The 26,426-nt window shown below is 44.7% G+C and overlaps 1 protein-coding gene across 2 annotated transcripts in view; it reads right to left on the bottom strand.

The window, feature by feature from the left end:
• Positions 1-23,407, bottom strand: part of flna (filamin A, alpha (actin binding protein 280)) — a 41,302-nt gene extending 17,895 nt beyond the window's left edge. For both annotated transcript variants that reach the window (XM_076095544.1, XM_076095543.1), the window contains exons 1-17: positions 22,948-23,407; positions 11,518-11,769; positions 10,096-10,193; positions 8,526-8,673; positions 8,163-8,281; positions 7,750-7,827; positions 6,908-7,070; positions 6,567-6,767; positions 4,306-4,443; positions 3,541-3,667; positions 3,309-3,445; positions 2,993-3,189; positions 2,221-2,334; positions 1,823-1,966; positions 1,609-1,732; positions 376-536; positions 163-253 (exon numbers count right to left, since the gene is read on the bottom strand). In XM_076095544.1, coding sequence (XP_075951659.1) covers positions 163-253; positions 376-536; positions 1,609-1,732; positions 1,823-1,966; positions 2,221-2,334; positions 2,993-3,189; positions 3,309-3,445; positions 3,541-3,667; positions 4,306-4,443; positions 6,567-6,767; positions 6,908-7,070; positions 7,750-7,827; positions 8,163-8,281; positions 8,526-8,673; positions 10,096-10,193; positions 11,518-11,769; positions 22,948-23,317 — 2,662 coding nt within the window. In that variant the 5' untranslated portion in view covers positions 23,318-23,407. The remainder of the gene's footprint in view (positions 1-162; positions 254-375; positions 537-1,608; positions 1,733-1,822; positions 1,967-2,220; positions 2,335-2,992; positions 3,190-3,308; positions 3,446-3,540; positions 3,668-4,305; positions 4,444-6,566; positions 6,768-6,907; positions 7,071-7,749; positions 7,828-8,162; positions 8,282-8,525; positions 8,674-10,095; positions 10,194-11,517; positions 11,770-22,947) is intronic.
• Between the last annotated feature and the right edge of the window lie 3,019 nt (positions 23,408-26,426).

Below are 26,426 nucleotides of genomic sequence, written 5' to 3' on the forward strand. Positions count from 1 at the left end.
TTTGATTGCAATGAACAGAATACAGCTTGTTTGTATAAACTGTGATCACAACAATAGCAAAAAATGGGAAAAGACACTCACACTCACACTCACACTCACACTCACACTCACACTCACACTCACACTCACACTCACACTCACACTCACACTCACACTCCTCACCACTGCGGCTGAGTCCTGGTCCCTCAGCCTTGACTTTGCTAGCATCATGAGAAGGATCCACTTTGATCCTGATGGGTGTCATTGGAATAGCCTAAGCAACAAACAGAAGCAATACTGTGTTCAAACACACATTTTAGCAAACAGAATACACTCAATCTCCGATCCTACACGTGCACACTCTGCTCTCATTCACGCTGCAGGATTCACACCCACCTGGTCAGCAAACAGGACCATGATGGTGTAGCTGCCTGCTCCAGGAGGCGTGTACTTGACAGTGAACGTGTCGTTGTCATTCCGAATTATGTCAAAGTCGATGTCGGCCTCTGCGGGTCCCACCACTCCGGGGGCACACTTGATTCCTATGCTGATGTCACCTGAGGGCAGGAGACAAAAGTCATCATGACACACAAATGATTTCTGATGCTTCACAGCCATTCAGTACAGCCATTTTGCCCTTTATTGTTGTATTTCAATTAATGAGTTAAGGGGAGATAACTAAAATAAATTATAAAAAATGTTAAGCTTTGGTCACTTGAGGGCAGTGGAAGCAGATAACACACAACAATGACATATTATAATCTTATACAGTTTTTAAAGGGATAGTTCAGATGTTTAGAAGTGTGATTGTATGAGGTTCTTCTCCATACTCAGTGTATTACTACAGGAGATGGAGTTTGGAGAAACGGACCAGCACAGGAGCAAAGTAATGTACTGCTGTGATGTATTTTAGACACCTAAAATAATATTTTCACCGCTCTACCTTGTTGTCAGACAGCCCTCTCTGACAGGAAACTGAAGCTGTTATATCCATCAGTGCTCTCACCCAAACCACCAGACTTCATTGAAAGAAACAGTTTCTACAAACTCCATCTACTGTTGGTAATACACGGACTATGGAGAAGAACCTCGTACAACCACACTTTAAAGACATCCAAACTATTCCTTTAAGGCAACTTATTCGCATCAAATGCCATTTACACATCCACAAGACACAGGGCAACATTAGCGTTCATCTGGAGTCCTGTCTCTGTTCTGAGGGAATTATCTGGCCTCCTAGCTGCTGAATGCTCTACTTTCTGCACTAGCTAGTTGCTAACTTTGGCTACAGCATCTGTCATTTGGTGCAGGGCAGGTAGGTACACTGGGCTATGTTCTAGAACAGTTAGAGAGGAAATTACAGTCTGGAAAACTGAAACAATGTGCTGAAGGATGCTTGCTCTGTAAAGCTGAAAATAACTGCAGAGTTGAATGATGGTTATCTATGGTTTGTAACTACAAGTAACCCCTTTAACATTACACACAGGAATTAGATATTTTTGATGATACACATTGCAGATCTCCTGACCAAGCTACTTACATGGTTTATAACACATCCATTATTCAGTGGCAGAAAATACTGCTGTGATTTATTGTGTGACAGGATGCAACAGTTTTTAGTGGCTCTACCTTGCCCAGCCTCTGCACAGTCAACAGTGAAGTATGTTGGCTCGAAGGCCTTGAGGCCAGTCTTGGCCACCCCTGGTCCTGAGACCTTCACCTTGTTTGGATGACAGCCTGCTCCGATATTCATCTGTGATAAAAACAACAACACAACAGCTTAAGAGGCTTTCCTGTGATACAATGTCCTTTGTGAAACCTCTCTCTCTCTCTGCGTACTCACTCTGAATGGGCTGTCAGGGATGTTGACTCCTCCCCAGGAGACCATGGCGGTGTGTTTTACTGGTTTACGAGGGGTGTAAGTACAGGCGTATGTGCCGTTGCCATTGTCCTTAACCTGTACATCCACAGGAGAACCTTCACCGTCCTGTGCAGATGTTGAAAATTAAATGAGACGAGTGGAATGAAAATGTGTTAAGGTCGATTCACTCACACACTCACACACACACACACACACACACACACACACACACACACACACACACACACACACACACACACACACACACACACACACACACACACACACACACACACACACACACACACACACACACACACACACACACACACACACACACACACACACACACACACACACACACACACACACACACCTACCTGAGCCGCAATCTTCAGAGGAGCCTTTCCTCCTTGCTTGGCATCGACTGTGAACTCAGTGGGCTTTCCAACAGCCAAACCGCTGCTTTGAAGGCCTGGACCAAATGCCTTAACCTGGAGTCAACACATTCACAGAGCTTCAGGAAAACAGTTCTACATTTGAAGGGCTATGACATAAAACGATTTCAACATGAAAATGAATAACAGATCATTCAGTTGTACGTCTGTTTTGCAGCTGCACAACATGGAAGTGCACTTGTAAAGCTGTCATAAGAAATGAATAAATGACTCAAATAATAAATAAATAAAATGACAAAGAAAGAAATGTATCAAATAAATGTGTAGGTTCATTTGTAAATAAATAAATATGCACAAAATAAATAAACATGAACATATTTATTTTGTATGCATTTATTTCATATTTAATTATTTCCCAATTCATTATTTTCTGTTTACATTTATTTCTATTTTTATTTATTTCTGTATTTTTTCCACTTATGTTAATTAAAGGGGTGTGGTTCTTGATGGTAAAAAAAAAATGAATCCAAAATAAGTAATTTGTCAAATAAATCTATATTTTTTAAATATATTTTTCTATTTCTGTGCATATTTATTTATTTTCAAATGAACCTCCACATGTATTTCATAACTGAGGCTTTTATTTGTTCCAGTACTTTCTTTGTTATTTAATTTATTCATTCATTGAGTAATTTATTTATTTATTATAATGGCAGCTTTAGTCCTCCATACACGACCCTGGGTGTGCGTATACCTTGTCGGGGTAGAAGTCTTTGGCTGGTGGGTTGACAATCTCAGCCATGAAAGGAGAGTGTTGGATGTCTTCGCTGTTGCAAAGCACATGCACTGCATACTCCCCAGGCTCTGTGGGCCAGTAGCGCACGTCACAGGATCCATCTCCCTTGTCGTCACATTCGATCTTGGCCTGAGACGGACCTTCCACAGAGAAGCCTGAACAGGGAAACAACAAACACAGTGAGCTTAGAAGAGCTGTCAGTGAGTAGCTGAAGGTAAAACTTTGGAAACTTACGACGTGCGTGTTGTCTCTGCAGTCTCTCCAGATTACTCACCCAGTGTACCCACGTTGTCTCCAACAGCCTCCACCACAAAGTCGGCAGATTTGCCAACAATGCCGCACTCCAGCCCCGGACCCCAGGCCCTCACCCTCTGCTGGCCGGCCTCAGCGCCAATCTTGACCTCAATGGGACTAAACGGAGCAGAGCGATCAGTCACAGCGACAAGTCAATGTAGTTCAATGTCGCACTTCTTTCCATGCGAGTGTGTGTGTGTGTGTGTGTGTACCTGCGGGGGATGTGCTGTCCTCCCCAGGTGATGGTGATTGTATATGTTCCAGGTGTGGTAGGGTAATACTCAAAACCGTACGCACCATCTCCAAGATCTTTCCTTTTACACGGCTCCTCCAGTCCCTCTGCAAACACAGAGATGATAATCAGTATGCCCCTTTTTTTTTTTTTTAAATCTTCACCAAATGTTTCATCACAACTGATGTGATCCCATCGCAAAATAGATCTAGTTTTCAAGCTAGATGCGATTCATTCTAAAACTCCTTTTAGTTGTTTTTTTCCAGAATGAAGCAGAGGGACACGTCTAGCGACTTTCTTTAGGCAGACATTAGCTACTCTGCCTTGAAGAAAGTCATCCTGTTGACTTCGTTTGACTACATTTTGTGAAATTCCATCTTTTATACTTTTATGGACACATATGGAAATTAGCACACAATAAGCGACCTCTAGGCAGTCTTTGAGCAAGCTACAGCTACTTTCCATTGATAACAGTTAGCAACGGTTACGGCTAACTTAGCAAACAGTGGCTTATTTAAATAGCAGGCAGTGTAGGGAATATTTTGCATTCATTTGGAATCTTGTTTCTGGCTCCCTGATGGATGCAATTCCCATATTCCCTCTTCTTACAGCTCCGCTTTGGTCTCCACCAACTCCTGAACAAAAACATCTGGCTCTTTGGCAGCTAAACGCTCCACTATGTTCTAAAGTGATGTGTTTCCATCAACGGAGTGAAAACAAGACTGGTGTTTGCAGTGCAACTCACTGGGCCCCTTGATGGTGACTTTGAGCTCCCCGGTGCCAGCTCCTTTGGTGTAAACCTGGAAGTCGGCAGTCTCCTTCACCCTCAGGCCCTTCGGCTGCAGCCCACGACCCTTAGCTTTGCAGAGGCTGGGGTTGCATGCTGTGGAGAGCAAAACACAATGAAAGAGTGAGAGAGAGAACCAGAGAGACAGCTATTCTGACTCCAACAACATGACTATGTGTGAGTTCAGTAGTTTCAGTGAGGAGAAGAGAAAAGATCGTTTAAGAAGAACGAAGGGTTGCTGGAAAGCTTACCACCCTGCACACCCCTCCTGCCACCCCCCCACCCATCTATCTTATCCCACAGAGTGAATTCACAGAATGAGCCTTTATCCTCACACAGGAAGTAGAGTGGAGTGTCCTCCATATCTCCTGATTAAAAGTGCATAAAATAGGAGCTGCTGAGTCACAGCTTAATGCCATGCAGGAAGCAAAGGAAACGCCATAGGAAGAGAGGCCACTACAGGGCACCCAGATAAGGTCCAGGAAGTGGACTACTTGGCACTCTAAGAGGAAGAATGCAGTTATATGTCATTATATCAAAACCTATTTTGATGTCAGCAGGTGACGTGTACAGGTCTGGTGTAATCGGTAGAACCACAAGCACAAACAATTATTCATTATAAACAGTTATACTTGAATACTTTCATATGGTGATTTTGTGATTTATAACCTGTATATTCCAATAATAGAGAGGTTTTGTTGCACATAACCTCTATTGTTCATCTCTTTAACCCCCCCCCCCCCCCCCGTGTCTAAAGACGGGGGGGGGGGGGGTTGTAGGTGCAATTAACTCACATGTAAACCTATTTTTTCAAACTGTCATGAATACTTTCAAACAGAACGTGAATATTCCTTGGCGAATAAGAAACAATGTATTTTTTTTGGAACAAGGCTGCTGTTTCTGAGCCATCGCACCAAGAATAAAGGCATCAACCAATCACAGTTGAGTTGCACCTATATTTATGAAGCAACACTAGCTCCATAGTCGGAACAAGGGAGACAAACTTTATTACTCTTCATTACAACCTTGACAACGGCAGCGCAGACCAGATCCACTCCTTCCGTTCTTACCTTTCACAATAAAAGCCCTAGACATATAATATCCGCAAGCGAGAATTTTGCAATACACCAATGTGAAAGTCCTTAAGAAGGCACTTTTCATGAAGCGCTTATAGGTTATAAATAATTGTTTTATTAATGGTTAATACATTATTAACTATTGCTTTCTAGGTTATAAGCCATTTATAAGAACAACCCACCATTATTTGATTATTTGATTAATTATGTTTAAAGAAGAGCTGCAGATAATGTGGACCAAAGTTCTTATAAATTGCATATGAGCTATGAAGCATCTTCAAATGATTTATGAAACTATTAGTTACACATTTTAAGACCTTGTTGTTAATTAAATGTTTTGATATCACCGATATTCCAGCGTTATCTGATATTAATGAAGCATTCTGTGCTTTTAATACAGCTTGTCTGGGATGGACACAACCAATGCAACTTGGTTGTGTCATCTGTCAGAGAGGAAAAGCTTTTTACAACCCTCCCACAAATCTGTTATTTTAATTCCGAGAAATCCAGAATCATTGCGCTAAAAGCTGTATTTTTAACAATGCTACAACTGTGTCTATGTGTAAACCTAAGACTACTAGTGAGCTGGAAGAAATGAAGCATTCGTTAGCTGGTGGGACTCTTCCATCAAGATCTGAGAATGTGTTTGTGAGGTCCTCCGTCGGCCATGTCCTGATGGACGGGACGGCTGAGTCATTTAGAGTTTACAGACAGAGGACACACGCCACACACATACAGCAGGCACATATCTACACGCACACGCGGCGTCATCCAGTCATGCATGCAATCGCACACGCACACAGTGGGTACCCAAGAGAGATCCCAGGAAACAGGAAATGACAGCAGAAGGAAGAGGCCGTTCCAGAGAGAGGAGAGATACCACCGGGCCTCTATCAAAGAGAAGGAAGAGAGGACACGACATCCCATACAGTGGCAGGAAAAGACAGGAAAGCATTAGACACAACTGAAGAAAGAACATAAAAAAATAAAATATATTTAGCCTTTAAGACTGACAGTGAACTAGCTGATAGTTATTAGAGACTGAGATCCTAGACTTTAATGTAATGTTGGTGATTTACAGAAAACATAAAAGCTCTTCCTATCCTAATGATGCTGTAATAGGACTACATGTAAAACTCCTACCCTCTCCCACGGTGACTGTGAAGGGACTCTTGCTGATCTGACCACCAGCAAAGGTGACGTAGATGGTATGCTGGCCCTCCTGGGTGGGTTTGTAGGTGCAGTGGTAGCTACTGTTACCCTTGTCCTCTATGGTGCAAGTCACCACGGTGTTCTTGCCGGCAGGGTCGATGATCATCACCTCCACCTCGCCAACACCGGCGCCTGAGACGGACAGGAGCAGGAGCAGGAGGAGCGAATACAAGAGCGGGAGAAGAATTAAAGCGCACAGTAAGTCCACACAGGCTTTCTAACCAGGCGCTAACAGAGCAGCCGGACCTCACTCCCATCGTCCATGTTATTACCTGCTGTGTAGACGTCAAAGTAAGTGATCTTGTTGGCGATGTTTCCAGAGGGCTCGAGGCCTGGTCCCTGGGCCGTGGCCTTGCTGGAGTCTCCCTGAGACTTGCCGATCTCCACCTCAAAGGGGCTCTTAGAGATGTGTTGCCCTGCAAACAGCACCGTCACCTACAGAGCAGAACGGAGAGCGAGCTGAGTGCCTGGAACCCCACGGGTCAAATACTGTTTATCATAGAATTATTACTGACGGATTTAATAGTGAGCAGTATTTGTGTTGTAGCTGGTCAAGTGGAGCAGACATCAAAAACTATGGATGCACTGATACAGATATCAGGCCGATACTGACTCAAACCGCTGGATCTGGTATCTGTGACAGTGGGGCTGATCTATTCAATTCAGTTCTATGATTTTATACCACGTACATTATATACTGCGATTCCTGTTTAAGCTTTGACCAATGTGTTGCTGTAGTAAAAGGTCTACACCTCAATTTTAATTCAATAAAATGATTTTATCAACTTGCTGGTGTACAACTTATCATTATGATAAATAACAATTCAATTAGTTTATGTCTATGTATTTATTTGTTTTACAAAATTAAGAAAGCAAGTGTAATGTTGCCTTACACATAAGATAATGATCCCAGTCAAAAGTACAGTATTTTAATGTAAAATTTGGTGGAGTAGAAAGTAGCATAAAATGGAAATACTCAAGTACCCAAAACTGTAAATGTACTTTCCATCACCGACTACCAGCATCCATGGCCCACAATGTAAACGGTCCACAAGGCCCCTTAGAGAGTCATATGACACCCATGTAAGAAGAAAGGGATGAAGAAGAATCTCACCTTGTGCATGCCTGTGACTTTAGGGATGTAGAAACATGAGTAGGTGCGGTTCTTATCATTGTTGGCAGTCACTTTAGCCTGGAGGACATGATTCAACGCATTAACAACATAGTATGTCATGATGACCAACAAAGTTGAAGTATCTCAGAAGGACCTAACTATAATGGCATATTAGAGCCAATGTAGGGGAAATAATATATATTATGGAGTCAGGGGAGTGGGGTAATATTCAGAGAAAGAGATTCTGAGATTAAATATGGATATTCACTGAGATGAAAGTGGCAAATGTATGACTTTATAATCTAAGAGAATATTGTTCTCGGAACATCACCCCTCTCCTCCAGCTCTGTAATCGATTCATTTTTTACCTACCATGGCCCTAATATGTGTCGTACTAAACCCCAGTGTCTCACCTCCTCTCTGTGTCCTGCAGGGTCCTCCACGTAAACCAGCACCTCTCCCATTCCTGCGCTGATGGTCTCGACGGTGAACAAAGCCTTCTTCATCACAACATTACCGATGGGTTCCACACCTGCAGAGAGGAGTGTTGGGACAGAACGTTAGAATGTATGATCCTGGACTGACCCACACAGGGCTGTAGAAACATACATGTCACATTTAAGGCAGTATCCAGAACAATCTGAAATTCATTCTTACCCCTCGAGTCCAACCTCCTGCACTTGGCTCTAATAAACATGTAAATCCTCCCTGCTCTAAACTGATCTTGCTGCTCAGCTCAATGCAACGGATGTGTGTGTGTGAGTGTGTGTGTGTACCTGGCCCATAGGCGCGGGCCTTCTTGGGGTTGAGTTTGGGTCGTAGAGGTGCGCCAGGCTTCAGCTTAGCCTTGGGGAACTGGGACAGGTAAGTCATCACTGAGTGTTCGTCCACATTGGGGTCCACGATCTCTTCAGGAGTTATCACCTAACAGGACGGGACAGGAAGACAAATGTTCTTGTTAGCATGTTTCCTGGTTGAAGGGAAGCTGCGCAGCCCGACGCAGCGCTCCATTAGTTGCCGTGGAGACTGTACTACCCACAACAATCGACTGAGCGGTGTTGTGATTTCGTGTTAAAACCACATACCAGCCTCTTCCTTGGCTCAGAAAGTACCTGAGACTTTCTCACACGCGACCCAGACATGATACAGACATGCTGACAGCCCGCAGAGACAGCAGGGGAAGGGACAGAGACGGCTTCTGAGCAGAAACCCAGCCGAAGGCGGAAACTGCAGCGACCACAGAGCCAACTGCCAGCACGCTATGCTGCGCCAGCTGCCAGCGCTGTGCCAACCATGCCAACAAAACACTGTCAGACTTTCACCAGAGCGGCCCTAAGAACCAGACCAGTAAAAGTTCAGTTCTAATCTCCCCGTGTAATGTGGAACGTTTTCACTCTGGACAAACACTACAGGGGATAAAATGTTTGAGTTGATTCTCTACATGACGTCCAGGTGAGCTCACCACCAGACTTCCACATTTCGGTATGTTAATTAGGTTCTGTCCCGTGGAGGAGCAAACTCTCAGTGATTTCAAACCCGTCAAACAAACCTTCTCAGTAGTCCTCTAGTATTAAAGAATAAGGTGGCCTTTTTAAAAAAAAAGATTATTTTCTGGTGATGTTTTGTCTTTATTTAACAGAGGACGGTATAGAAATGGGAGCGACAAAGAGAGGGGTATGACATGTAACCAAGGCCGGTATCATTATCATTATTTAGTGACAGCTGATATAACCTGCTGCCTACCTGAATGTTTTGTAGTCTGCTCTTTGTTAATGAAGATTAGCATTGTAGCTTAGCCAATTCATGTATTTTAACATATCATTTTTCAGATTCACACACGCTCTAGCATGCAGTGGAACGCTGCACCGTAGAGGCCGGCCGTGGTAAGGATCGGCTCTTTATCGGCTTTCCATTCCGATCCATTAAAATACGCCTGGATCCTGAGGATCGGCTCCGGACACATGATATGAATGGTGGAGAGTAACGACCACGAAGCATGGTAAACGAGATGGGGTCCTTGTTTCAAGACGGGTCTGGTGGGTTGCAGATATCGACGCAGACCCCTGATGCACTGAGGACAGTCCATCCCGGTTGACAGTCGGCGGGAGCCCTGTCCCTCCCTGCTCCGCCAGAACTAAACCGATCAACCGACCCAGAGCCGATCGCAACGCACCGCCACTGAGGACACGTGACACGAGGGCCAGCCAGCGGCGGGGAGAGGTCCCAAGAGGGGATCGTCCCACACCCAGCTGAATCTCTCCGGGGCAGACTGAGCACATTCATCATAAAACTGTGGCGGGAAAGATTTCCCAGGCTGTGGCGGGTCATTAATGGTATTTCTCTTACCTGTGGGATGCCCAGCCAGTCGTCAGCTTGCTGCATGGCCTCACGGGCGTTGTCCACTGGTTTGGTCTGATCCCACTGATCCCAGTCAGGACACAGACCTGCAGGAAAGAGGAGGTGAGTTGAACATCTCATGACAATATAATGAGATTACAATGACGACAGGACAGGCAGTTCTATCTATTGTATTTAAAGCCGTTTAGTTAAACACAATAAACACTGGTATATGTACAGTAAGATAACATTCTGTATCGCACGCACACACACGATGCATTAGAGGGCGCACCAGGAACTGAGTTGTAACACTTGACCCGTGGGTCAGGAAGTGAAGTGCCTTCGTTATAAAGCGATGAAGCAGTATTTCTGTTGGATTGGGGGACGTGAACGTCTCTACACAGAGAAACTGAGAGCTTCTTGTGTTACAGCCGACATGTCGCAGACTTGACGCCACCCAGCAGATACAGCGAGAATGCGAAGCACGTCTAATCTTTATTTGAAGGTGAACAGGCAGCAGTGATTATTTGGTGCAAGGTCACACATCTGGGTCTGTGGCTCTTCAAGATGTCTGCCCTTGAATCTACACATTGGGTGTTATGATGTTCTGTCATTATGACAACCTCACATCCTGGCAAAGTGTGTCAGCTGCGTTTTTTTTTTATTCTACTTGTTCATAACTGAATCCGAGGGTTTGTTGTTTTTGGACATTGCTGGAAATCTTCTGCTGCAGGGAACTAATGCTGACTCTTATCTCTGGCTCAGGGCTGTGAGTGATCCACAGGTATGCCAAACATCCTTTCCTTCACCTATACCCCCCCCCCCCCCGAGCAACTGAGGAAGTCAAATATCATGGCGTCTCAGGTGCAGAGGAAGGCAGCCGTAGATCTGTGGGAGTGCTGAAGTGCCCACACATCTGCATGACACATGACCTCTTTAACAGCCATAGGCGGTTGCACAGCCGGTTATTTACAGTAGTTTGATTGACCCCCCCCCTACTCTGCAGAATTTGTGAAGTTTATTGCTGGTGAACAAGATTGGTGGAAGGGTTAATGATTTCAACTCAGATGTGCTCTCATATAGAACTCCAGCATCTTGATTATAGGAGAAGAATGTCACCCTGTATGGATGGAATAAAATGACAGACTGTTGGAGATTTAAATTTCGATGTGATGTCACAATTAAAAACGTTATGTTGACCTTGACGTTGATATGACGTTCACATTCATATGAAAAAGGTTGCTCTAGAGAAAGAGCTTATAGCACTTCATACTTGGCTGGTGGTCATCAGACCCTTTCCTGTCCACATGCACGCACACACACACACATGTACACACACTCTCTCTCTCGTCATTCACCTCCACCGACCCATGACGACACATAACATGTCCCAGGACACAGGAATACAGAGATGTTCCCACACACACTCACCTGGAGCACAGCTGTCGACCAGGGCCCCCAGGGCCCGGCCGGTCTGCCAGTCCCTGTGGAAGTTGGTGATGGGAAGCTCAGGCAGTTTGTTCTGGATCCAGCCCAGCAGCCTCTGCTTGGGCGTCTTCTGTCTGCCTTCCTCCGCCTCCTCATCCTCATCCCACATGGGCATGGAGATGGAGTAGTGCAGGATCAAGGTCCAGATCAGACCCAGGATCAGCTTCAGGTTCCCATCCACGATGGCTTTAGAGTCTGGAGTCCAGAGGAAGAGAGAGGGGGGACAGATGTGAAGTCATGTTGACACCTCTTTACCTTGCTATAACCACTTAAAACAATCATACACACAGAGTAGACAAACAGACCATGTTATTTAGAAAAGCTTCAGTCCGATAAAAAGAACGGAGGCTGGTGCATCGAAGGCTGGAGGGGATTTGAACATTTCCAGAGATGATTTAAAGATGCAGCGCTCCTACAAAATGGAAGATACTGCACGAGAAACGGCTGACCAGAGTCTGATCTTTGCTTCTCTGCTTCAGCCTCGAGCTTCAGAAGTAATGATCTGAGTGTTTGTTATCTGACATCTAACGTATGGCTACATCTACAGGGAGGAGTGGGATGCATTCCTAGAGATCCTGGAGCATGGTCTGGTAACTTCAACCCCCCCCCAGCACTGACACCGCTCGAATAAAGCTTTTAAATGATTTTCATTTGAATACTACTCAACTGAATACAACTGACTGTTGTGTGTTTAATGTGGATAATTCACTATAGATTTAAACTCGTCCATGTTGCAGCAGAATGACTCAAACGGCACATGGAGCAATGCGTTTGGTTGCTCCAACAGTCATGGCATTTGTCTGTGTTCAGACCGAGCACACAGGAGAAAGTGATGCAACCAGAAGCTAGCCTGGACACGAGGGGGGAGAACCACACACACACTTGATTGCTGAGGTCCATCATTGAGGAAGGGGTGGAGCACAGTGTTTGAGCTGATGGTGATAAGAACACAGTGAAGGAGGGAACGTTCTGCTTCTTGTAAGGACTTGAGGCCGATGAGGTGCTGATGGCTACGAAGGTCGTACGCCGGGCTTTCTGCGGGGAATCTCAAAAGTTAAAGCTCTAGGTTTGTAAATGTGTGAATCTCACTCCTGACAGCAGCTGTGTCCAGCTGGCTCTGTGAGTTCAGATGCTACTCTGATGAGGGCTGCAGAAAGCATGAAAAACAGAAGAGAATGACGCTGAAAGACTACATAACAAACAACTTTGGACCTCAATTTCATTTGTTTAGTTATTGCCGTCTAGACTGGAATAATTGTTGGTAGCAGCAGCTCAACTCCAACAACAATAAAAGCTCCTCTCCGGAGGGTATTTTTCTTGGATGTTTTGCATGAGGGCTACAGTTGGGGGGCTGAATATTTAAGGCCTGCAGTGGGAGGGTCTGAGAGCCGTTTGTCCCAGGACTGCAGAAAGAGGACAGGGTTGGGATGAATGGGGGTCGTGATGAATGGGGGAGGGGGGGGGGGGGGGGGGTCTGGAAACAAAGGCTGTTAAGACATGAATAAAAGCTGATGAGAGTTCCTTTGCCTACATGCAGAGCTACAAACCAGTCCACCTCAGCGTGCTGCTCGTCTGAAGTCATGTTCCAACAGAGAGATGGGCTCACCAGCTGCCAGCCCTACGATACACGACATGTCAGCTGTTCCCAGTGGAAAAAACACCCCCGTCGCCATGGGAACTTTGAGCAGAGCTGGATCGTTCTAGCAACTGAGTGCCAACTCAATCCGCTCAGGAATGATAGAGAGAAGAAGAGGCGAGCCGAGACGTAGGAGAGTGTAAAAGAGAGACAGACAGACAGACAGAGAGAAGAAGAGATAGAAGGGTTGCCTGAAGACAGAGAAAGCTGTAGCCAAGACAATTGTATTTATGTAGCCCAATATCATACATTTTCCTGAGGGGGGTGTGCACATGTACCACAGGTTGGCACTCGCAGAAGGAATGTAAGTCAGCTGAAGCAGAGGTGTGTCACATAGCACCCATCAGCCCCCACAGCACAATCCCACTACAGCAGGACCACAACAACAGCACACTGTGTTTAACTAATGAGTATTTTAAGTGTTAATTAAATAAGAATTTCTTTATATAAAATTGATTTAAAAAAAATATTGAAAAACTGCCGTCCCGCGTTTTCTTTTTCAGGGCCGAAGCATTGTATCCTACAATGTGCTGTGACAGCAGCAGGTGATGAGCACCGACACACTCGTGGCCTCACTTTTCTGGCTGTAACAAAGCTGACCAGTGCAGGACATCAGCAGACGAGTGCCGTTAGGATATCACTTCTCATCGTGTGTGTCTGTGTGCTGCTCTTTGATTCCAGCCTCTCGCACACACAAAGCCACTAAACACGCAAGGAATCTGCCAGCATTCCCGTCAGACCACAGCGCACCGAGCCTGATGGAGCCCATATACGGACACAGACTGCTGCAGATCAGACTCCCCCTCTGCTGACTCATAACCCCCCCAGACATAGAGGGGCAGAGTCAACCCAGGCTACCGTATGGAGTATGCATGTCTGTGGTTGATGCTCCATCTACCCCCTAAAACTCCCATGACTCATCTTTTTGGCTCGTTACCACCCCCCCTTATGTGGCATCGCTATGACATCATCGCAACCCCTGACCCACAGCCTGACCTGATCCCAGCATCTCAGGGAGGGAGAGGGAGGAGAAAGCTCAGAGAGCAAGAGGAAAGGTTCTGCACAATATTCAGGCTGCACTGCCACATCTGGTTCACATTAGTCCTGAGATGTTGTAAAGGACCAAACAGCACAGCAGGTCTAGATGGACCGGGAGTCTGTGAGACAGTTGGACCGGGAGTCTGTCCCTTCCCTGTCCATCGCTCATGGTGTCCTCATATTTATATAATCTACCCACCAACACATGACCATGCTTGTGTGACTTGTATGTATTCTAGAACTAGACTAATATATTAGATTATTGAAGATAGTATCCATGTATATGTCGACCGGGTAACAACAAATCAAAAAATACGTTTGAAGTCATTTGGAAACATTAGTTTGTAAGTATTTGTTTGTAAAACATCACAGTCAGTACTGTCTTGGTCACATTTCTGTAAACAATTAAAAATAAAGAGGAAAATTTAGGGGATCATTAGCAAAAGTTTTTTTTTTTCATGTTATGCAATCAATAAAAAAAATGCTATTGGTTGGTACATCATTACTGGATTTTCAAGTGGCAATATTTTCAATTTAAGTGTCGATATTGGGCTTTATATTCTGATAGAAATGTGTAACTGTCTCCTGAAAAGTTTCCTAAAAATATATTGTGATGACTAAAAACAGTAAGTATGAGGGGAGACAAAAAACATTGTTTTTCATGCACTGGTCAATTTTGAGATTTTTTGGCTACTTTGCTTACTTCACATGTCTTCTTTCAGACTAGTGGAGAGAAAACATCCAAAATACACATTGAGTTTATTTTACTACTTTGTCTATTTGCATCTGCGGTTTTCTCCTTAAGTCACAAAAAGTTACCATTAGATAATCCCTTAATTGCATATTTAAACATAACGTTTGAGAACACAGAAAAATACTGACATGGTGATATATATTGATTGAATGTTTTCCCCAATTCACATGTAGACTCTCCTCGCACACATTTACTAAAGTTTGTACATTTTCAGTTCTGTAATTAGAATAAATTACATTCTGTAAAGTCTTGGATTAAACTGGGAGGGAATTCATTTTGATTTAGCCGACTCGTTATTATCACTGTCCCTAAGACATTATACACTCAACATTATCACTGTCCCTAAGACATTATACACTCAACATTATCACTGTCCCTAAGACATTATACACTCAACATTATCACTGTCCCTAAGACATTATACACTCAACATTATCACTGTCCCTAAGACATTATACACTTAACATTATCACTGTCCCTAAGACATTATACACTCAACATTATCACTGTCCCTAAGACATTATACACTCAACATTATCACTGTCCCTAAGACATTATACACTCAACATTATCACTGTCCCCAAGACATTATACACTCAACATTATCACTGTCCCTAAGACATTATACACTCAACATTATCACTGTCCCTAAGACATTATACACTCAACATTATCACTGTCCCTAAGACATTATACACTCAACATTATCACTGTCCCTAAGACATTATACACTCAACATTATCACTGTCCCTAAGACATTATACACTCAACATTATCACTGTCCCTAAGACATTATACACTCAACATTATCACTGTCCCTAAGACATTATACACTCAACATTATCACTGTCCCTAAGACATTATACACTCAACATTATCACTGTCCCTAAGACATTATACACTCAACATTATCACTGTCCCTAAGACATTATACACTCAACATTATCACTGTCCCTAAGACATTATACACTCAACATTATCACTGTCCCTAAGACATTATACACTCAACATTATCACTGTCCCTAAGACATTATACACTCAACATTATCACTGACCCTAAAAGTACAATGGTGGCCACACACACACACAAACACACACACACGCACGGAAAAGAGGGAGTGGTTGGAGTGACCAAACCCTGGTCCGACAGTCTCTGAGGAAATGTCACACATTCCACACTGTCCTTATCACACATACACAAACAAACTCAGTGTTATGTTTTATCATGTATTATCATACAAAATGGGGATGAACTACATGAAACTTCAGCAAAACCCACAAAGAAGCAGAAACATTTGCTCCACAACTGTGACATGAATTCAGCTTGTAGCCTCAAACTTCCAAAAGCTGAAAATCATTGACCTGGAGCTCTCTCTTCTTTCCCTCCTCCCTTCTCTAACTCCATGCAACAAGCCACACTGGAGGTACTACACTTCCTCCTCTTCCTTTCTACTCCGTCCAGTCCGCCTCCCTCCCTCCCTCCCTCTCTTCCTTCTCTCCACTCCCTCCGCTGGAAAAAGTTCCTCCTGGTTTTTTAGCCTTAAAAGGGCAGAAGCAAACTGGATTCTGGCAGCCCTCCCATTCCCTGGGCTCTGGTTACAGACGGAGGGAGAACAGCACAGGGAGAGGGGGAGGGAGGGTCGAGAAAGAAAAGAGGAGAAAAAAAAAAAAAGGTACGGAAAAGTGCTGTGTGGGACATTTTTAAAAGCCCGCACTGACAATAGCACCCACTGAGGATGGACGAAAAATTAGAAAAATGTTGAAGGGATAGGGAAAGAAAGAAATATGAAAAACATGAGGAAAAGTGGGAGCGGCAAGTAAAGGGACAGGCTAAGACAGGGGCCGAGGAGGTGAGAGGAGGACACGGGCATCACATAAAATGACGAACAAACTAAGGGGGGGTTAACAAATACCAGGCGGCGTTGATCAACTGTTTGTTTCCTGGAAACCTCTGAGAGAACTGCGATGAACCAGAAGAGCAGAGTTTGGGTTCCCGAGTAATTGATAGTTCTCGGCCTTGCAAAAAGGATTCAGACCTGGAAAAGTAGATCCCCACCAGACGTGTTTCTGTAAAACCTTGTAACATAATCGACAGGACACAAAGCACAAACAACTGCCATCATCCAGTGCTTGTTTCTTGATTTGATTTCATAAAAAAAATTATGTTTTACATTACAAGACATGCTGTGGCATTACGGTTTATATGCAAGGGGCCAATTTATTGAAATATCTAACCGAACAATCGCAATATTTGTGACTGAGTTAAAGAATATGTTGCTTTATGTGTGCTTGTTCAGTCTGAACAGGAGGCATGGGGTGTGGGGGCATGTTTCCAACTCTGATGTAATGCAATAGCCTGAATAGCACTGTACTGAATGGGAATGCGCACTCTGCTAATCCCCAGTATCCACTTGACCAGTTCCCTTTCGCCTGTGCAGACAGGAAGTTATGCTAATGATAATGAGCTGGCAGGAAGTGATCCGTTTTGACCCAACCGAGTGGCTAAACTCTCCGTTATCTCCCTCTCGAGCCTACATTCCTCTCTGCCCTTTTGCCCCACCGTCACTTTTATTTCGTTTTTGAAATGTTTGATTACATTTGATGTTGTATGACATCCCGAACACAAGCAGGCTCCCAGTATACAGACCGTTTAGATTCCCCCAATGGGTCTATACAGTTACAATCATTATCTGATGATGACTGACGATGCAATTGTAGCACTCTTGGGGGTTGCTTTAGCATTCTTGCTGTAATGGACCCTTGGCTAAGCCCCGCCCCCTGCTGCTGCTCCGTCAGTCGGACCCTGGTCAAAGCTGGCCGAAGCTACGCTGTGATTGGCCAGTTTGCGTTTGAAGGGCGGGACTTAGCGAGGGGTCAATTACTCAGGGATCTAGGTCAAACCTGCATTGATGTTTTGGCCACCTAGGGGCAGTAGAAACAGGCTGTAAACACATTGTTGTCATATCATCACCTAACAAAGTTATATGGCGAACTTGTTAGCAAACAGTGGCTTATTTACACATACGCGAAGCAACATCAGCATCAATTTGGTTTCTAGTGACTTGATGAATATAAGTCCAATAGCCACTCTCCTTTTAACTCCGTTTTGGTCTCCACCAACTCCTGAGAAAAATAATTTTAGCTTAAACCGATAAGAGCTAAAACAGTAAAGTTGTGGACAGACTTCTTTTTGCAACCAGAGGAGTCGCCCCTTGAAGGCCAGTAGAAAGAATGCAACTGTAAGACACTTCCACTGACTCAACTGTGGCAGTTACACAGCAATACCTAAAAGTTGGCTAACATGAGCCAGAAAACAGCAGGTGAGAATTTAGCATCAAAACCATTCAGTACTGTACTGAAATAGATATGTCAAGGATGCGTTTTATTGCTTAGGAATTCCATTTTTCAACTGTAAGAGAAAGATTATATTATCTCATCTCTATGAAGTTACACATTCTTAGCCCCCGAGGATAACTTCTTCTGTAAGCTTGTTTATCTCATTCTTTCAGTAATATAACAGGAGGAGACAGCCTGGTCGTTGCCACACAGAGGTCTGTCTCAACCTGCATGTCTCTGCTCCCAGGCAAAGAACCGCCAGGTACAAAGTTACACCACAGCTCTGTTTATTTCACATCCCTCCTGTGTGGATGTATGACAGGAAGAGTTTGGCACAATCGCTGCCATTCGTACTGTTTCGACGAACTCCACACAAGCTCAGTCAGGTAGAGATAAGGAGTAGTTTAGTGAAGGGGAATGAACAAATTAGTATGATTTATTATATTAATAAAAACACAATACATAAACTAGTGTGTGCTAAAGCTAAAGCTCCACCATAAACAGATTTATGCCAGGTGAAATGATTGGTCCAAACATGGGTGTGATGAGCATTGGAATATGAACATAAGCTGACAAGCACAAGACGTGCATCCTCTTTGAACTCCTGATTTAAAGATAAACCTTCTAATTATCACAACAAATTAAATATACAGACGCATGCAAATCACATGCAGAGTTTATTGTGACATTATGAGACATGATGGAGAGCCTCAGCCTGTTTGACCAGTGCTACCGTCAGTCACTCTCCCATCTCCACCACAGTTATGGCTCTTTAACCGCGTTCCTGGCCGACTACAAGAGAGTTCTGCCCTGGATTTATCAGTAATCATGAGTCTGCTGCCGGTGCCAGATCATGTGGGCTTTTGTCAAAACAGCAGAGAAAGATTACCTTTTGTGTGTTGAAACCTCATTACAGTGAACACGGAGCTCAAGTTTGTGCTGGGACAGAGAGGAGAGTCTATGCTCAGGGTAGAGCCGAGTTTAGTAACTGTCTTCACAGCCTGCTGAAAGACCCAACATGATAACAACTGTGGATCCATTTCAAGTAATAATATCCCTCATCTCAGTGATGCTAAGACGTGGGGTAACTGTGATTGAAGCTGGTGACGCAGACAGCAGCCTCCTTTTCTGAAAAGTGAAGCCAGAGCTGAAGTGCCTTAAAACCTGCATTCTCTCTAATGTCCATCAGGGGGCGACTCCTCTGGTTGTATAGAAGTCTATGAGAAAATGACTATTTCTCTCTTGATGTATTCCCTCAGTAAACATTGGAGACATGAGTTTATGGTCTCAATCTCTAGTTTCAAGTCTTCTTCAATTCTTCAATTGCTTTAGGGCGGGACTACCTTGTGATTGACAGGTCGCTTCCACGGCGTTGTCTGGTCTGGGAGTTGTCCATGTTTTCCTCTCATAACTTTAACCCTTTCAGTGTGGTTTCAGTACATGAAGGTTAATTGTAACCTTTTGGTCGCCTAAATGTGTCTTTCAGGATTTGGTTGTACTTAGCTCCACCCTCTTGTGTCACTTCTGGTTGCAAAAAACAAGATGGCGACGGCCAACATGGCGAACCTGAGGCTTCAGAACTAAAGTCCACAAACAAATGGGTGACGTCCCGGTGACTACGATCACTTCTTATATACAGTCTATGAGCAGACCACATACAATAATTAACAAGAGTTTGGCAAGTGTAGGGTTAAGTAGAAATCCTGTTACAGTAGTTTAGTAGTCCAGTTTAGGGCAGTTTGTTAATCGATAAGTAGTTTGTCACTTTGGGAAACTAGTTTATTTGCTTTCTTTCAGAGAGTTAGACCAGGAGAATGATACCTCTCTTATGTCTGCATGAGCTTAGCATATAGCCAAGAAAAAGGTAAAGTGTAAAAAGCATAAGTTGTTGTTTTACTGAGGGTATGTGGACCATCTTTTGGTCAGGCGCAGTAACTTCCACATGCAACCTGGTACATAACTGTCCATAAAACCACAACTTGTTGTTTATACACTTGGGTTTCTATATGGATTAAACAAACAAGATACAAGAAGGTAATTAGTGAGCTCTAGAGTGTTCTTGGTGATTTATTTTTCTTTAGGGCAGATCCATCCTAGATGTCCCTCTCACCATTTTCTTGTCTTTATGCTAAGCTAACCAGCTACTGCAGCCAGCTTCACATTTTCACCGTACCGACAGTTAGTCTTTTATTATCAAGTACAAAAACATTTGCTTGTTTCAGCTTGTCTAAACTGTTCTACATAATTGTAAGCTTTGGGTTTGGGATTGTTTGAAGATGTCACCTCAGGCTCTGGGAATTTTTGACATTTTATAGTATAAATGACTAACCCATTATTTATTTAGGATTGTTCTTTGCACCCCTAGTCCAGTTCCACACTCCACCACTGTGGCCTTTTGGATGGAGAAAATGACTGGCATGTCTAAAGTAACTGATGACAGTGTAAAACTGGGTACTGTTGCGTATCAAGCAAAGGAGAAATGAAAGGGGTGTGGACATCAAGATCCAGAAAGGGCAGAAAGGTTTAAAGTGAACTGCTGAAAGAAAAGAGAGAGACAGCGAGAGCTTCAGACCGAAGAAAGAGGGAGGGACCCCGTGCATCAATGCTGAGCAGTGATGGCAGTTTTGTAATTTGTGGTAAGGGTTGCTGGCTGGGTGTGCCCACTTTCTGCTATGAAAGGAGGAAGTAAAAGAGGAGAGCGGGCTGCTCTCTCATCTTCAGATTAAATGACTCAACAGGAGCAGTTAGGATGAGGGTGAGTCAGCTGGAGACACAGACAGACGGTGCTGAGTAGGATGGCTTACAATAGTACAATGCCCTGAATACTACCTTACTACCACCCTCCAGCCATGAGGTGATCCATCCTCAGCAGCTCCACCTCTCCCTGTCCGCTAATGAAGTTTGGGGTGCTATTGTATTTGACATGAGGTAAGAACAGTGCCATCGCCTCACCTGTTGGCTGTAGAAGGAAGCAGCAACATGTGCGGTGGAAACCGTGAAGTGAGCCAGACATTTCCCCAGCGAGGGATGACAGGGACTCACTCATGTCTGACTCACACAGACTCGGTCACAAACCTCTTCCTTTCCTTCCAACCACAGACTCTCTGTTGATAAAGGTGTTGTCTCAGAGAGAAGCCTGTTGTCTGTCTTTACTCCAGGTGTGGACAGGGTAAAACATCTGATCGGGTTAGGCACTCTGATGTAGAGTTGCTCCGATACCAGTATCAAAAAGGCCTCCTATACAGTCTAAATTACTGGATCGGGTGTAGCGAGTATGTGAGTCTATGCACTGATCGGATATCACGTTACCACTTCATTCATCAGCTCATTTACGCTACACAGAAACAACAGCATGTGCAACTGTCGACAGAGAGGAGAAAGAAGAGAGATGGCTCACTACTTAGCTACCTCCATCATCAGCTCCGGAAAACAAAACCATGGCCGCTTCTGAAATCGATGATGGAAGTAGCTAACGAGTGAGCCGCCTCGCTTCTTTCCCATCTCTGCTGAGAGCTGCATGTGCAACACGAACAGTGCCGATCTGACAAGTTCAGGTTTCGGATTCGGTATCGGGAAGGAAAAAAGGTATCGGAACATCTCCACTCTATGCAAATCTCAACTATGAATCAAATTAACAGCTAAGATTTGGGACCCAATCTATTAAAGCACCCTTTTGAGAGCCACTCATTCACTGCAGTGAGGTGATCTATTCTGTATGGGGCAGAGATGAACACAGGAAGGCCATGTTCTCCTTGTTTTGTATTACAGCTCAGCAGAAAAACAAAATACTTGAATTTACTTGCAGTAGCTGTAAAATCCCCCGTGTTGTGAGCAGGTATGAGGCTACATGCAGGCAAAGCCCATTAAACCCAGTGTCCCCGAGCGTGAGACACAACCTCTAATGCTGTGGAGACCCAGCCACAGCCCGCTGCACGACATGAGCACAAACAATAGCCCTGTGTGTGTGTGTGTGTGTGTGTGTGTGTGTGTGCAGGATCAGCTCTACTATCCCACTAGGCCCGAGTTACATCCCGGCCCACAAAGTTTGGCTCGGACCGGCCCAGCTCTGCTCTGCTCAGGCGGCAGGGGAACACAGAGAGCCCGGGGCCCCCCTCTGCACAGTCAGACCCCCTCCTCCCAAAAACAACCCACCTCAAATGTGGACAGCCGGAGACAAAAGCACTACGCCCCTGGACTCCAGGGAAACGCCTGAAAACACACTCAGTACTGTCCCAGACACCGGCGACTCTCCTCTAGGCTTATTTAACACTTGTTCAGAGACAACGGTGGACTCCAGTGTGTTTTCACCTCTCTTTCTTTACAAGCCGACTGTTTTTTTTTTTGTTTGTTTTTACTGGGCAGCAACATGCTCAACTTTATTCGACCCTGCATGCATGCATACGTGCACTTTTCTCTCCATTATCACCACCTATTTGACATTGTACTCCAATCTTGGCTGCCGCTTAGCACCACTCAAGCTCATTTCTTCAAGAAAACCTAACTGGTATGCACAATCAGAGAGGGGACCACCTGGATGAAGGTGGAGCTGCGTTACAAACCAAAAAGGCACTCATTCATCACACGCTGTGTGCAGACGTCGCTCACTCACCTATGGACACCAGCTTAATGTTCTCCTTGTCCAGGAACTCCAGGGCCACCGACACGTTCTCCAGCTGCATCTGGCGAAAGGTGGGCCTCTGGTTGTACTTTCTGAACATCTTCTTCTGGGACAGGACCTCCAGGAGCCCGATGAGCCGCAGCCCATCGCCGAGGTCCGTCTGCAAGTTGCCGAGCCTCTTGTTGACGCATTTCAGGTGCTCGTTACACCAGCGGGTGAAGGTGTTCTGCTGGATCTTCTTCCACGGCGCATCCTCGGCCAGGTCCTTCTCCGTGGCGGGCATTTCTGCGTCCTTGTCCGTGGCGAGAGCGTTGGGAGCGGGCGCGGCGCTCTGGTGGAGCCGGGGGTGTGAACCACTCATTTTTATGGTCTCGGCTGTCTCTTGGTTCGCTGGCGTTCTCTCTGGGTGGAGTCTGCTCGACTCTGCGTGGCCGCTCCCTCCTTCTCTCCCTCACTTCGTCGCTCGTCTGTCTGAGAGGAAAGCAAAAGAGAAGAGAGGAGTGGACTCAGTGAGACTGACTTATAGCCCGGAGACAGAGATTTTACAAAGAAAAGTAGGCGGTTATGGCACCGGAGAGCAGAAAAGGGAGTCATGTTGGACGGAACTGAAGGTGCACGTGACATGCTCGCGTAAGAGCCAGCTCCAACAAAATGAGACACTTTTTCATGTCCAGCACTCCCACTTTAAGAAGAGACTGTCCAACTGAAACTTCAAAGATGGCAGTCACTGATGTAAGAAAGCACAATCCGCATACTCCTCAACCCAATAAGTAACATAACAGTAAAGTTGTATTTTATTGGACATTGGTGTGATGAATCCAACTTTACAGCCATTTGAAATATACATACGTAGAGATGTCATATTTGAGCCTACTGCTCACAAATATTTAAAGTGTGTTTAAAGGTTTTTGTCTACCGGACTATGGATGCTATGGAAGACGATTAGGGCCACGTGGAAAATGTATTTGAGTTATGAGATCATCAAAAATGCTCCATGGCCCAACCCCAATGTCCCCCCTCCCTAAGGCCTTAGGTCCTGAACCCTCAGGGACTTAACTGACATCAACTGATAAATGGTTGAAAAATATCTTAAGAAGCGGACAGCACCCACAGAGACATTTCACGACAATGCCAAAACGTGTTATGTACACTTGTGGGGTTTTATTTGACATTTTTAACTGCCTGATTTGAAAGTCATCCAGGCTTACAGAATGTACGAGAGGTATTTTTTTTTGTCAAAAGCAGCATCACTAAGCAAAATTAAAACAAAAAATGGTTGATGAAATAAACCAGGTGTGCAATATGGCCGCTGCTTGCATTCATCTGATTTCATGTGTTGTTGTTTTTTATATGTAGCCTACCATTTTTATACCTTAATGTTAATGGAGTGTTTCTGTGCCCCCAGTAACCCTGTGTTTTAACGTCACAAAGCTGAATTGTGGGTAATTCCCTCAGGAAAATGGAAAAGGGCCCCCACGCACTTGCTGATTTGACAGAGGGACAGCCCTAAACCGTCAGCGGGAACGCGCCTCAAAGTCTGAGTCTGTGAGTGTGGACATTGGGATTTGTCTGATAAGATGCTCTATAATAAAAGGTGACGCATTACAATTACAGCTGTACTGCCTGTCTCCTAAGTGGGCGTGGTCTGATGTATTTCTATTACCTAAATTAGTTTGCTAGAGCTTAACATTTCGACACAGTTTGGCTGACGTTAACACTAGACTGGTGCCGATCTGGCGAGAGTATGTTGCTGAGACACACAGGTCTTGAAAAGGAATTCTGACTTTAAACTCAAATACATGTTTCACACGTGGCACTAATATTCTTCTGTAGGAAGCTGCAGTGAAAAGAATTCCCAGCCCTGACGTATCCCTGATTATTTGGGGATAGTCCTATCCCTCTTCCTCCTCCATCCCATCTTTTTTCACCTGTGGCTATTGGAGGAAAAGGGGGTTGTTTTCTGAGCCGGTAGAAACAAGGTGACACTGTGGCAGACGTACAGAGATCAAGGCCCCATGTTCAGGGTCCCTGTTTAGCTCTTCTAATGCGCATGTTGATGAGTCCCGGGGAGCAGAGGAATAAATATTTGAGAGATCCAGTGGGATATGAGCACCAGCGACTCCCCAATAAGGTCACACAGATATGTTTGTTTGTGTCTGTTGTTCTGCATGCAGCTCTGTTCAACTTTCCTTTCCTGTGCAGAACCTTGTTTGTGTCTGCAAGCATGGACAGTGTGCTTATCTGTGGGTATATTGTTGGAGTATGCAGCCTAAATGTCAGCCTTCATCCCTGTGCATGTGTGTGTTTGTGTCATGTCACAGTGTGTGCAGCCTTATCTTTACAGAGGTTACAGTGTCTAGACACCAGCCTCTACCCGCCTCCTCTGTTTGTCTTCACTGTAGCTTACTGACCAAACAGCCAGATGAGATCAGACTCCAAGTGTGCACTATATAATGGAGGAGGGGGTGGGGGTTGTTTCATGAACTGAAGTGACAGTACAAATAGGAGATAAAGAGGGGATGAGGTGGCAAATATTATCATCCAGATGTCTTGCACGTGTTCCCATTGTCATTTCTGTTCTGTTGTCATACAACATAAAGCTCCTGGGAAAATGATTAGAAGGGACGCTCAGCCCATTCTACATATGATGTTCAGTTTATAGCTATGGGGGACAGCTTGCTCAGCCTGTGGAGACAGTTGTGTGATGTCCTCTGTGGCTCTGAAGAGACCTTTCTAAACTCTGAATGTGTGCTTTTGCACAAATTTGACCGCTGGAACGTGTGCGGTCTGCATTTATTTGCCCCACACAGCCGATGTACAGACTGTACGAACATTAGCTGTAAGCTAGCTAGCAACATGCTCATCGGCTGTGCGTGGTGTGTGACAGCTCAGCCTCAGGCTGATCTCAGAGCTCATCAGGAGCTCCAGTTCTTTCTGTTCTTTCTCTTCAGTCTCTCTTCGTCTTCTTCTTGTCTCCGTATGTTCATGCAGCAGATTCTTCAGGTTTGCTTTGCGTTCTGTCAGAACACCATCTCGCTGTCTGAGATTGTCATGAGAATTCAAATATTTGACAGAAAACCTGTGTTATAAACTGAGGGTGTGGAGTTGCATTATGGGAATTGTAGGATCCAGCCTTAAAGTCAGGATATCCCAACCTCTGCTGCTTCCCTTTTGACCATTGTTTTTTAAATCTATTATTCACAAGTCCCCTAACTTTGTGAGCTGGAGTGCTCCTTTAACATGACTAGATAAAAAACAAAATTTCGTGCTGGGTGTAACGGAACAGCAGTCGTAAAGACAGAAAGAGAGATGTGACTCTGCAGCTTGTCTGACTAAGCGAGGAGCTCAGTGCCAGGAGCCACAGTGAGGCCTGGAGCCACCAAGAGGGCTTTTCCTGTGTGTGTACGTGTGTCTATGTGTGTCTGGTAAATGGAGAATCTTAAGAATGCCCCTCAACCCCATAACAACCC

The sequence above is a fragment of the Anarhichas minor genome, unplaced genomic scaffold, assembly GCF_050575085.1.
Source record: "Anarhichas minor isolate MPS153535 unplaced genomic scaffold, ASM5057508v1 ptg000020l, whole genome shotgun sequence".
Taxonomy (NCBI): Eukaryota; Metazoa; Chordata; class Actinopteri; order Perciformes; family Anarhichadidae; genus Anarhichas; species Anarhichas minor.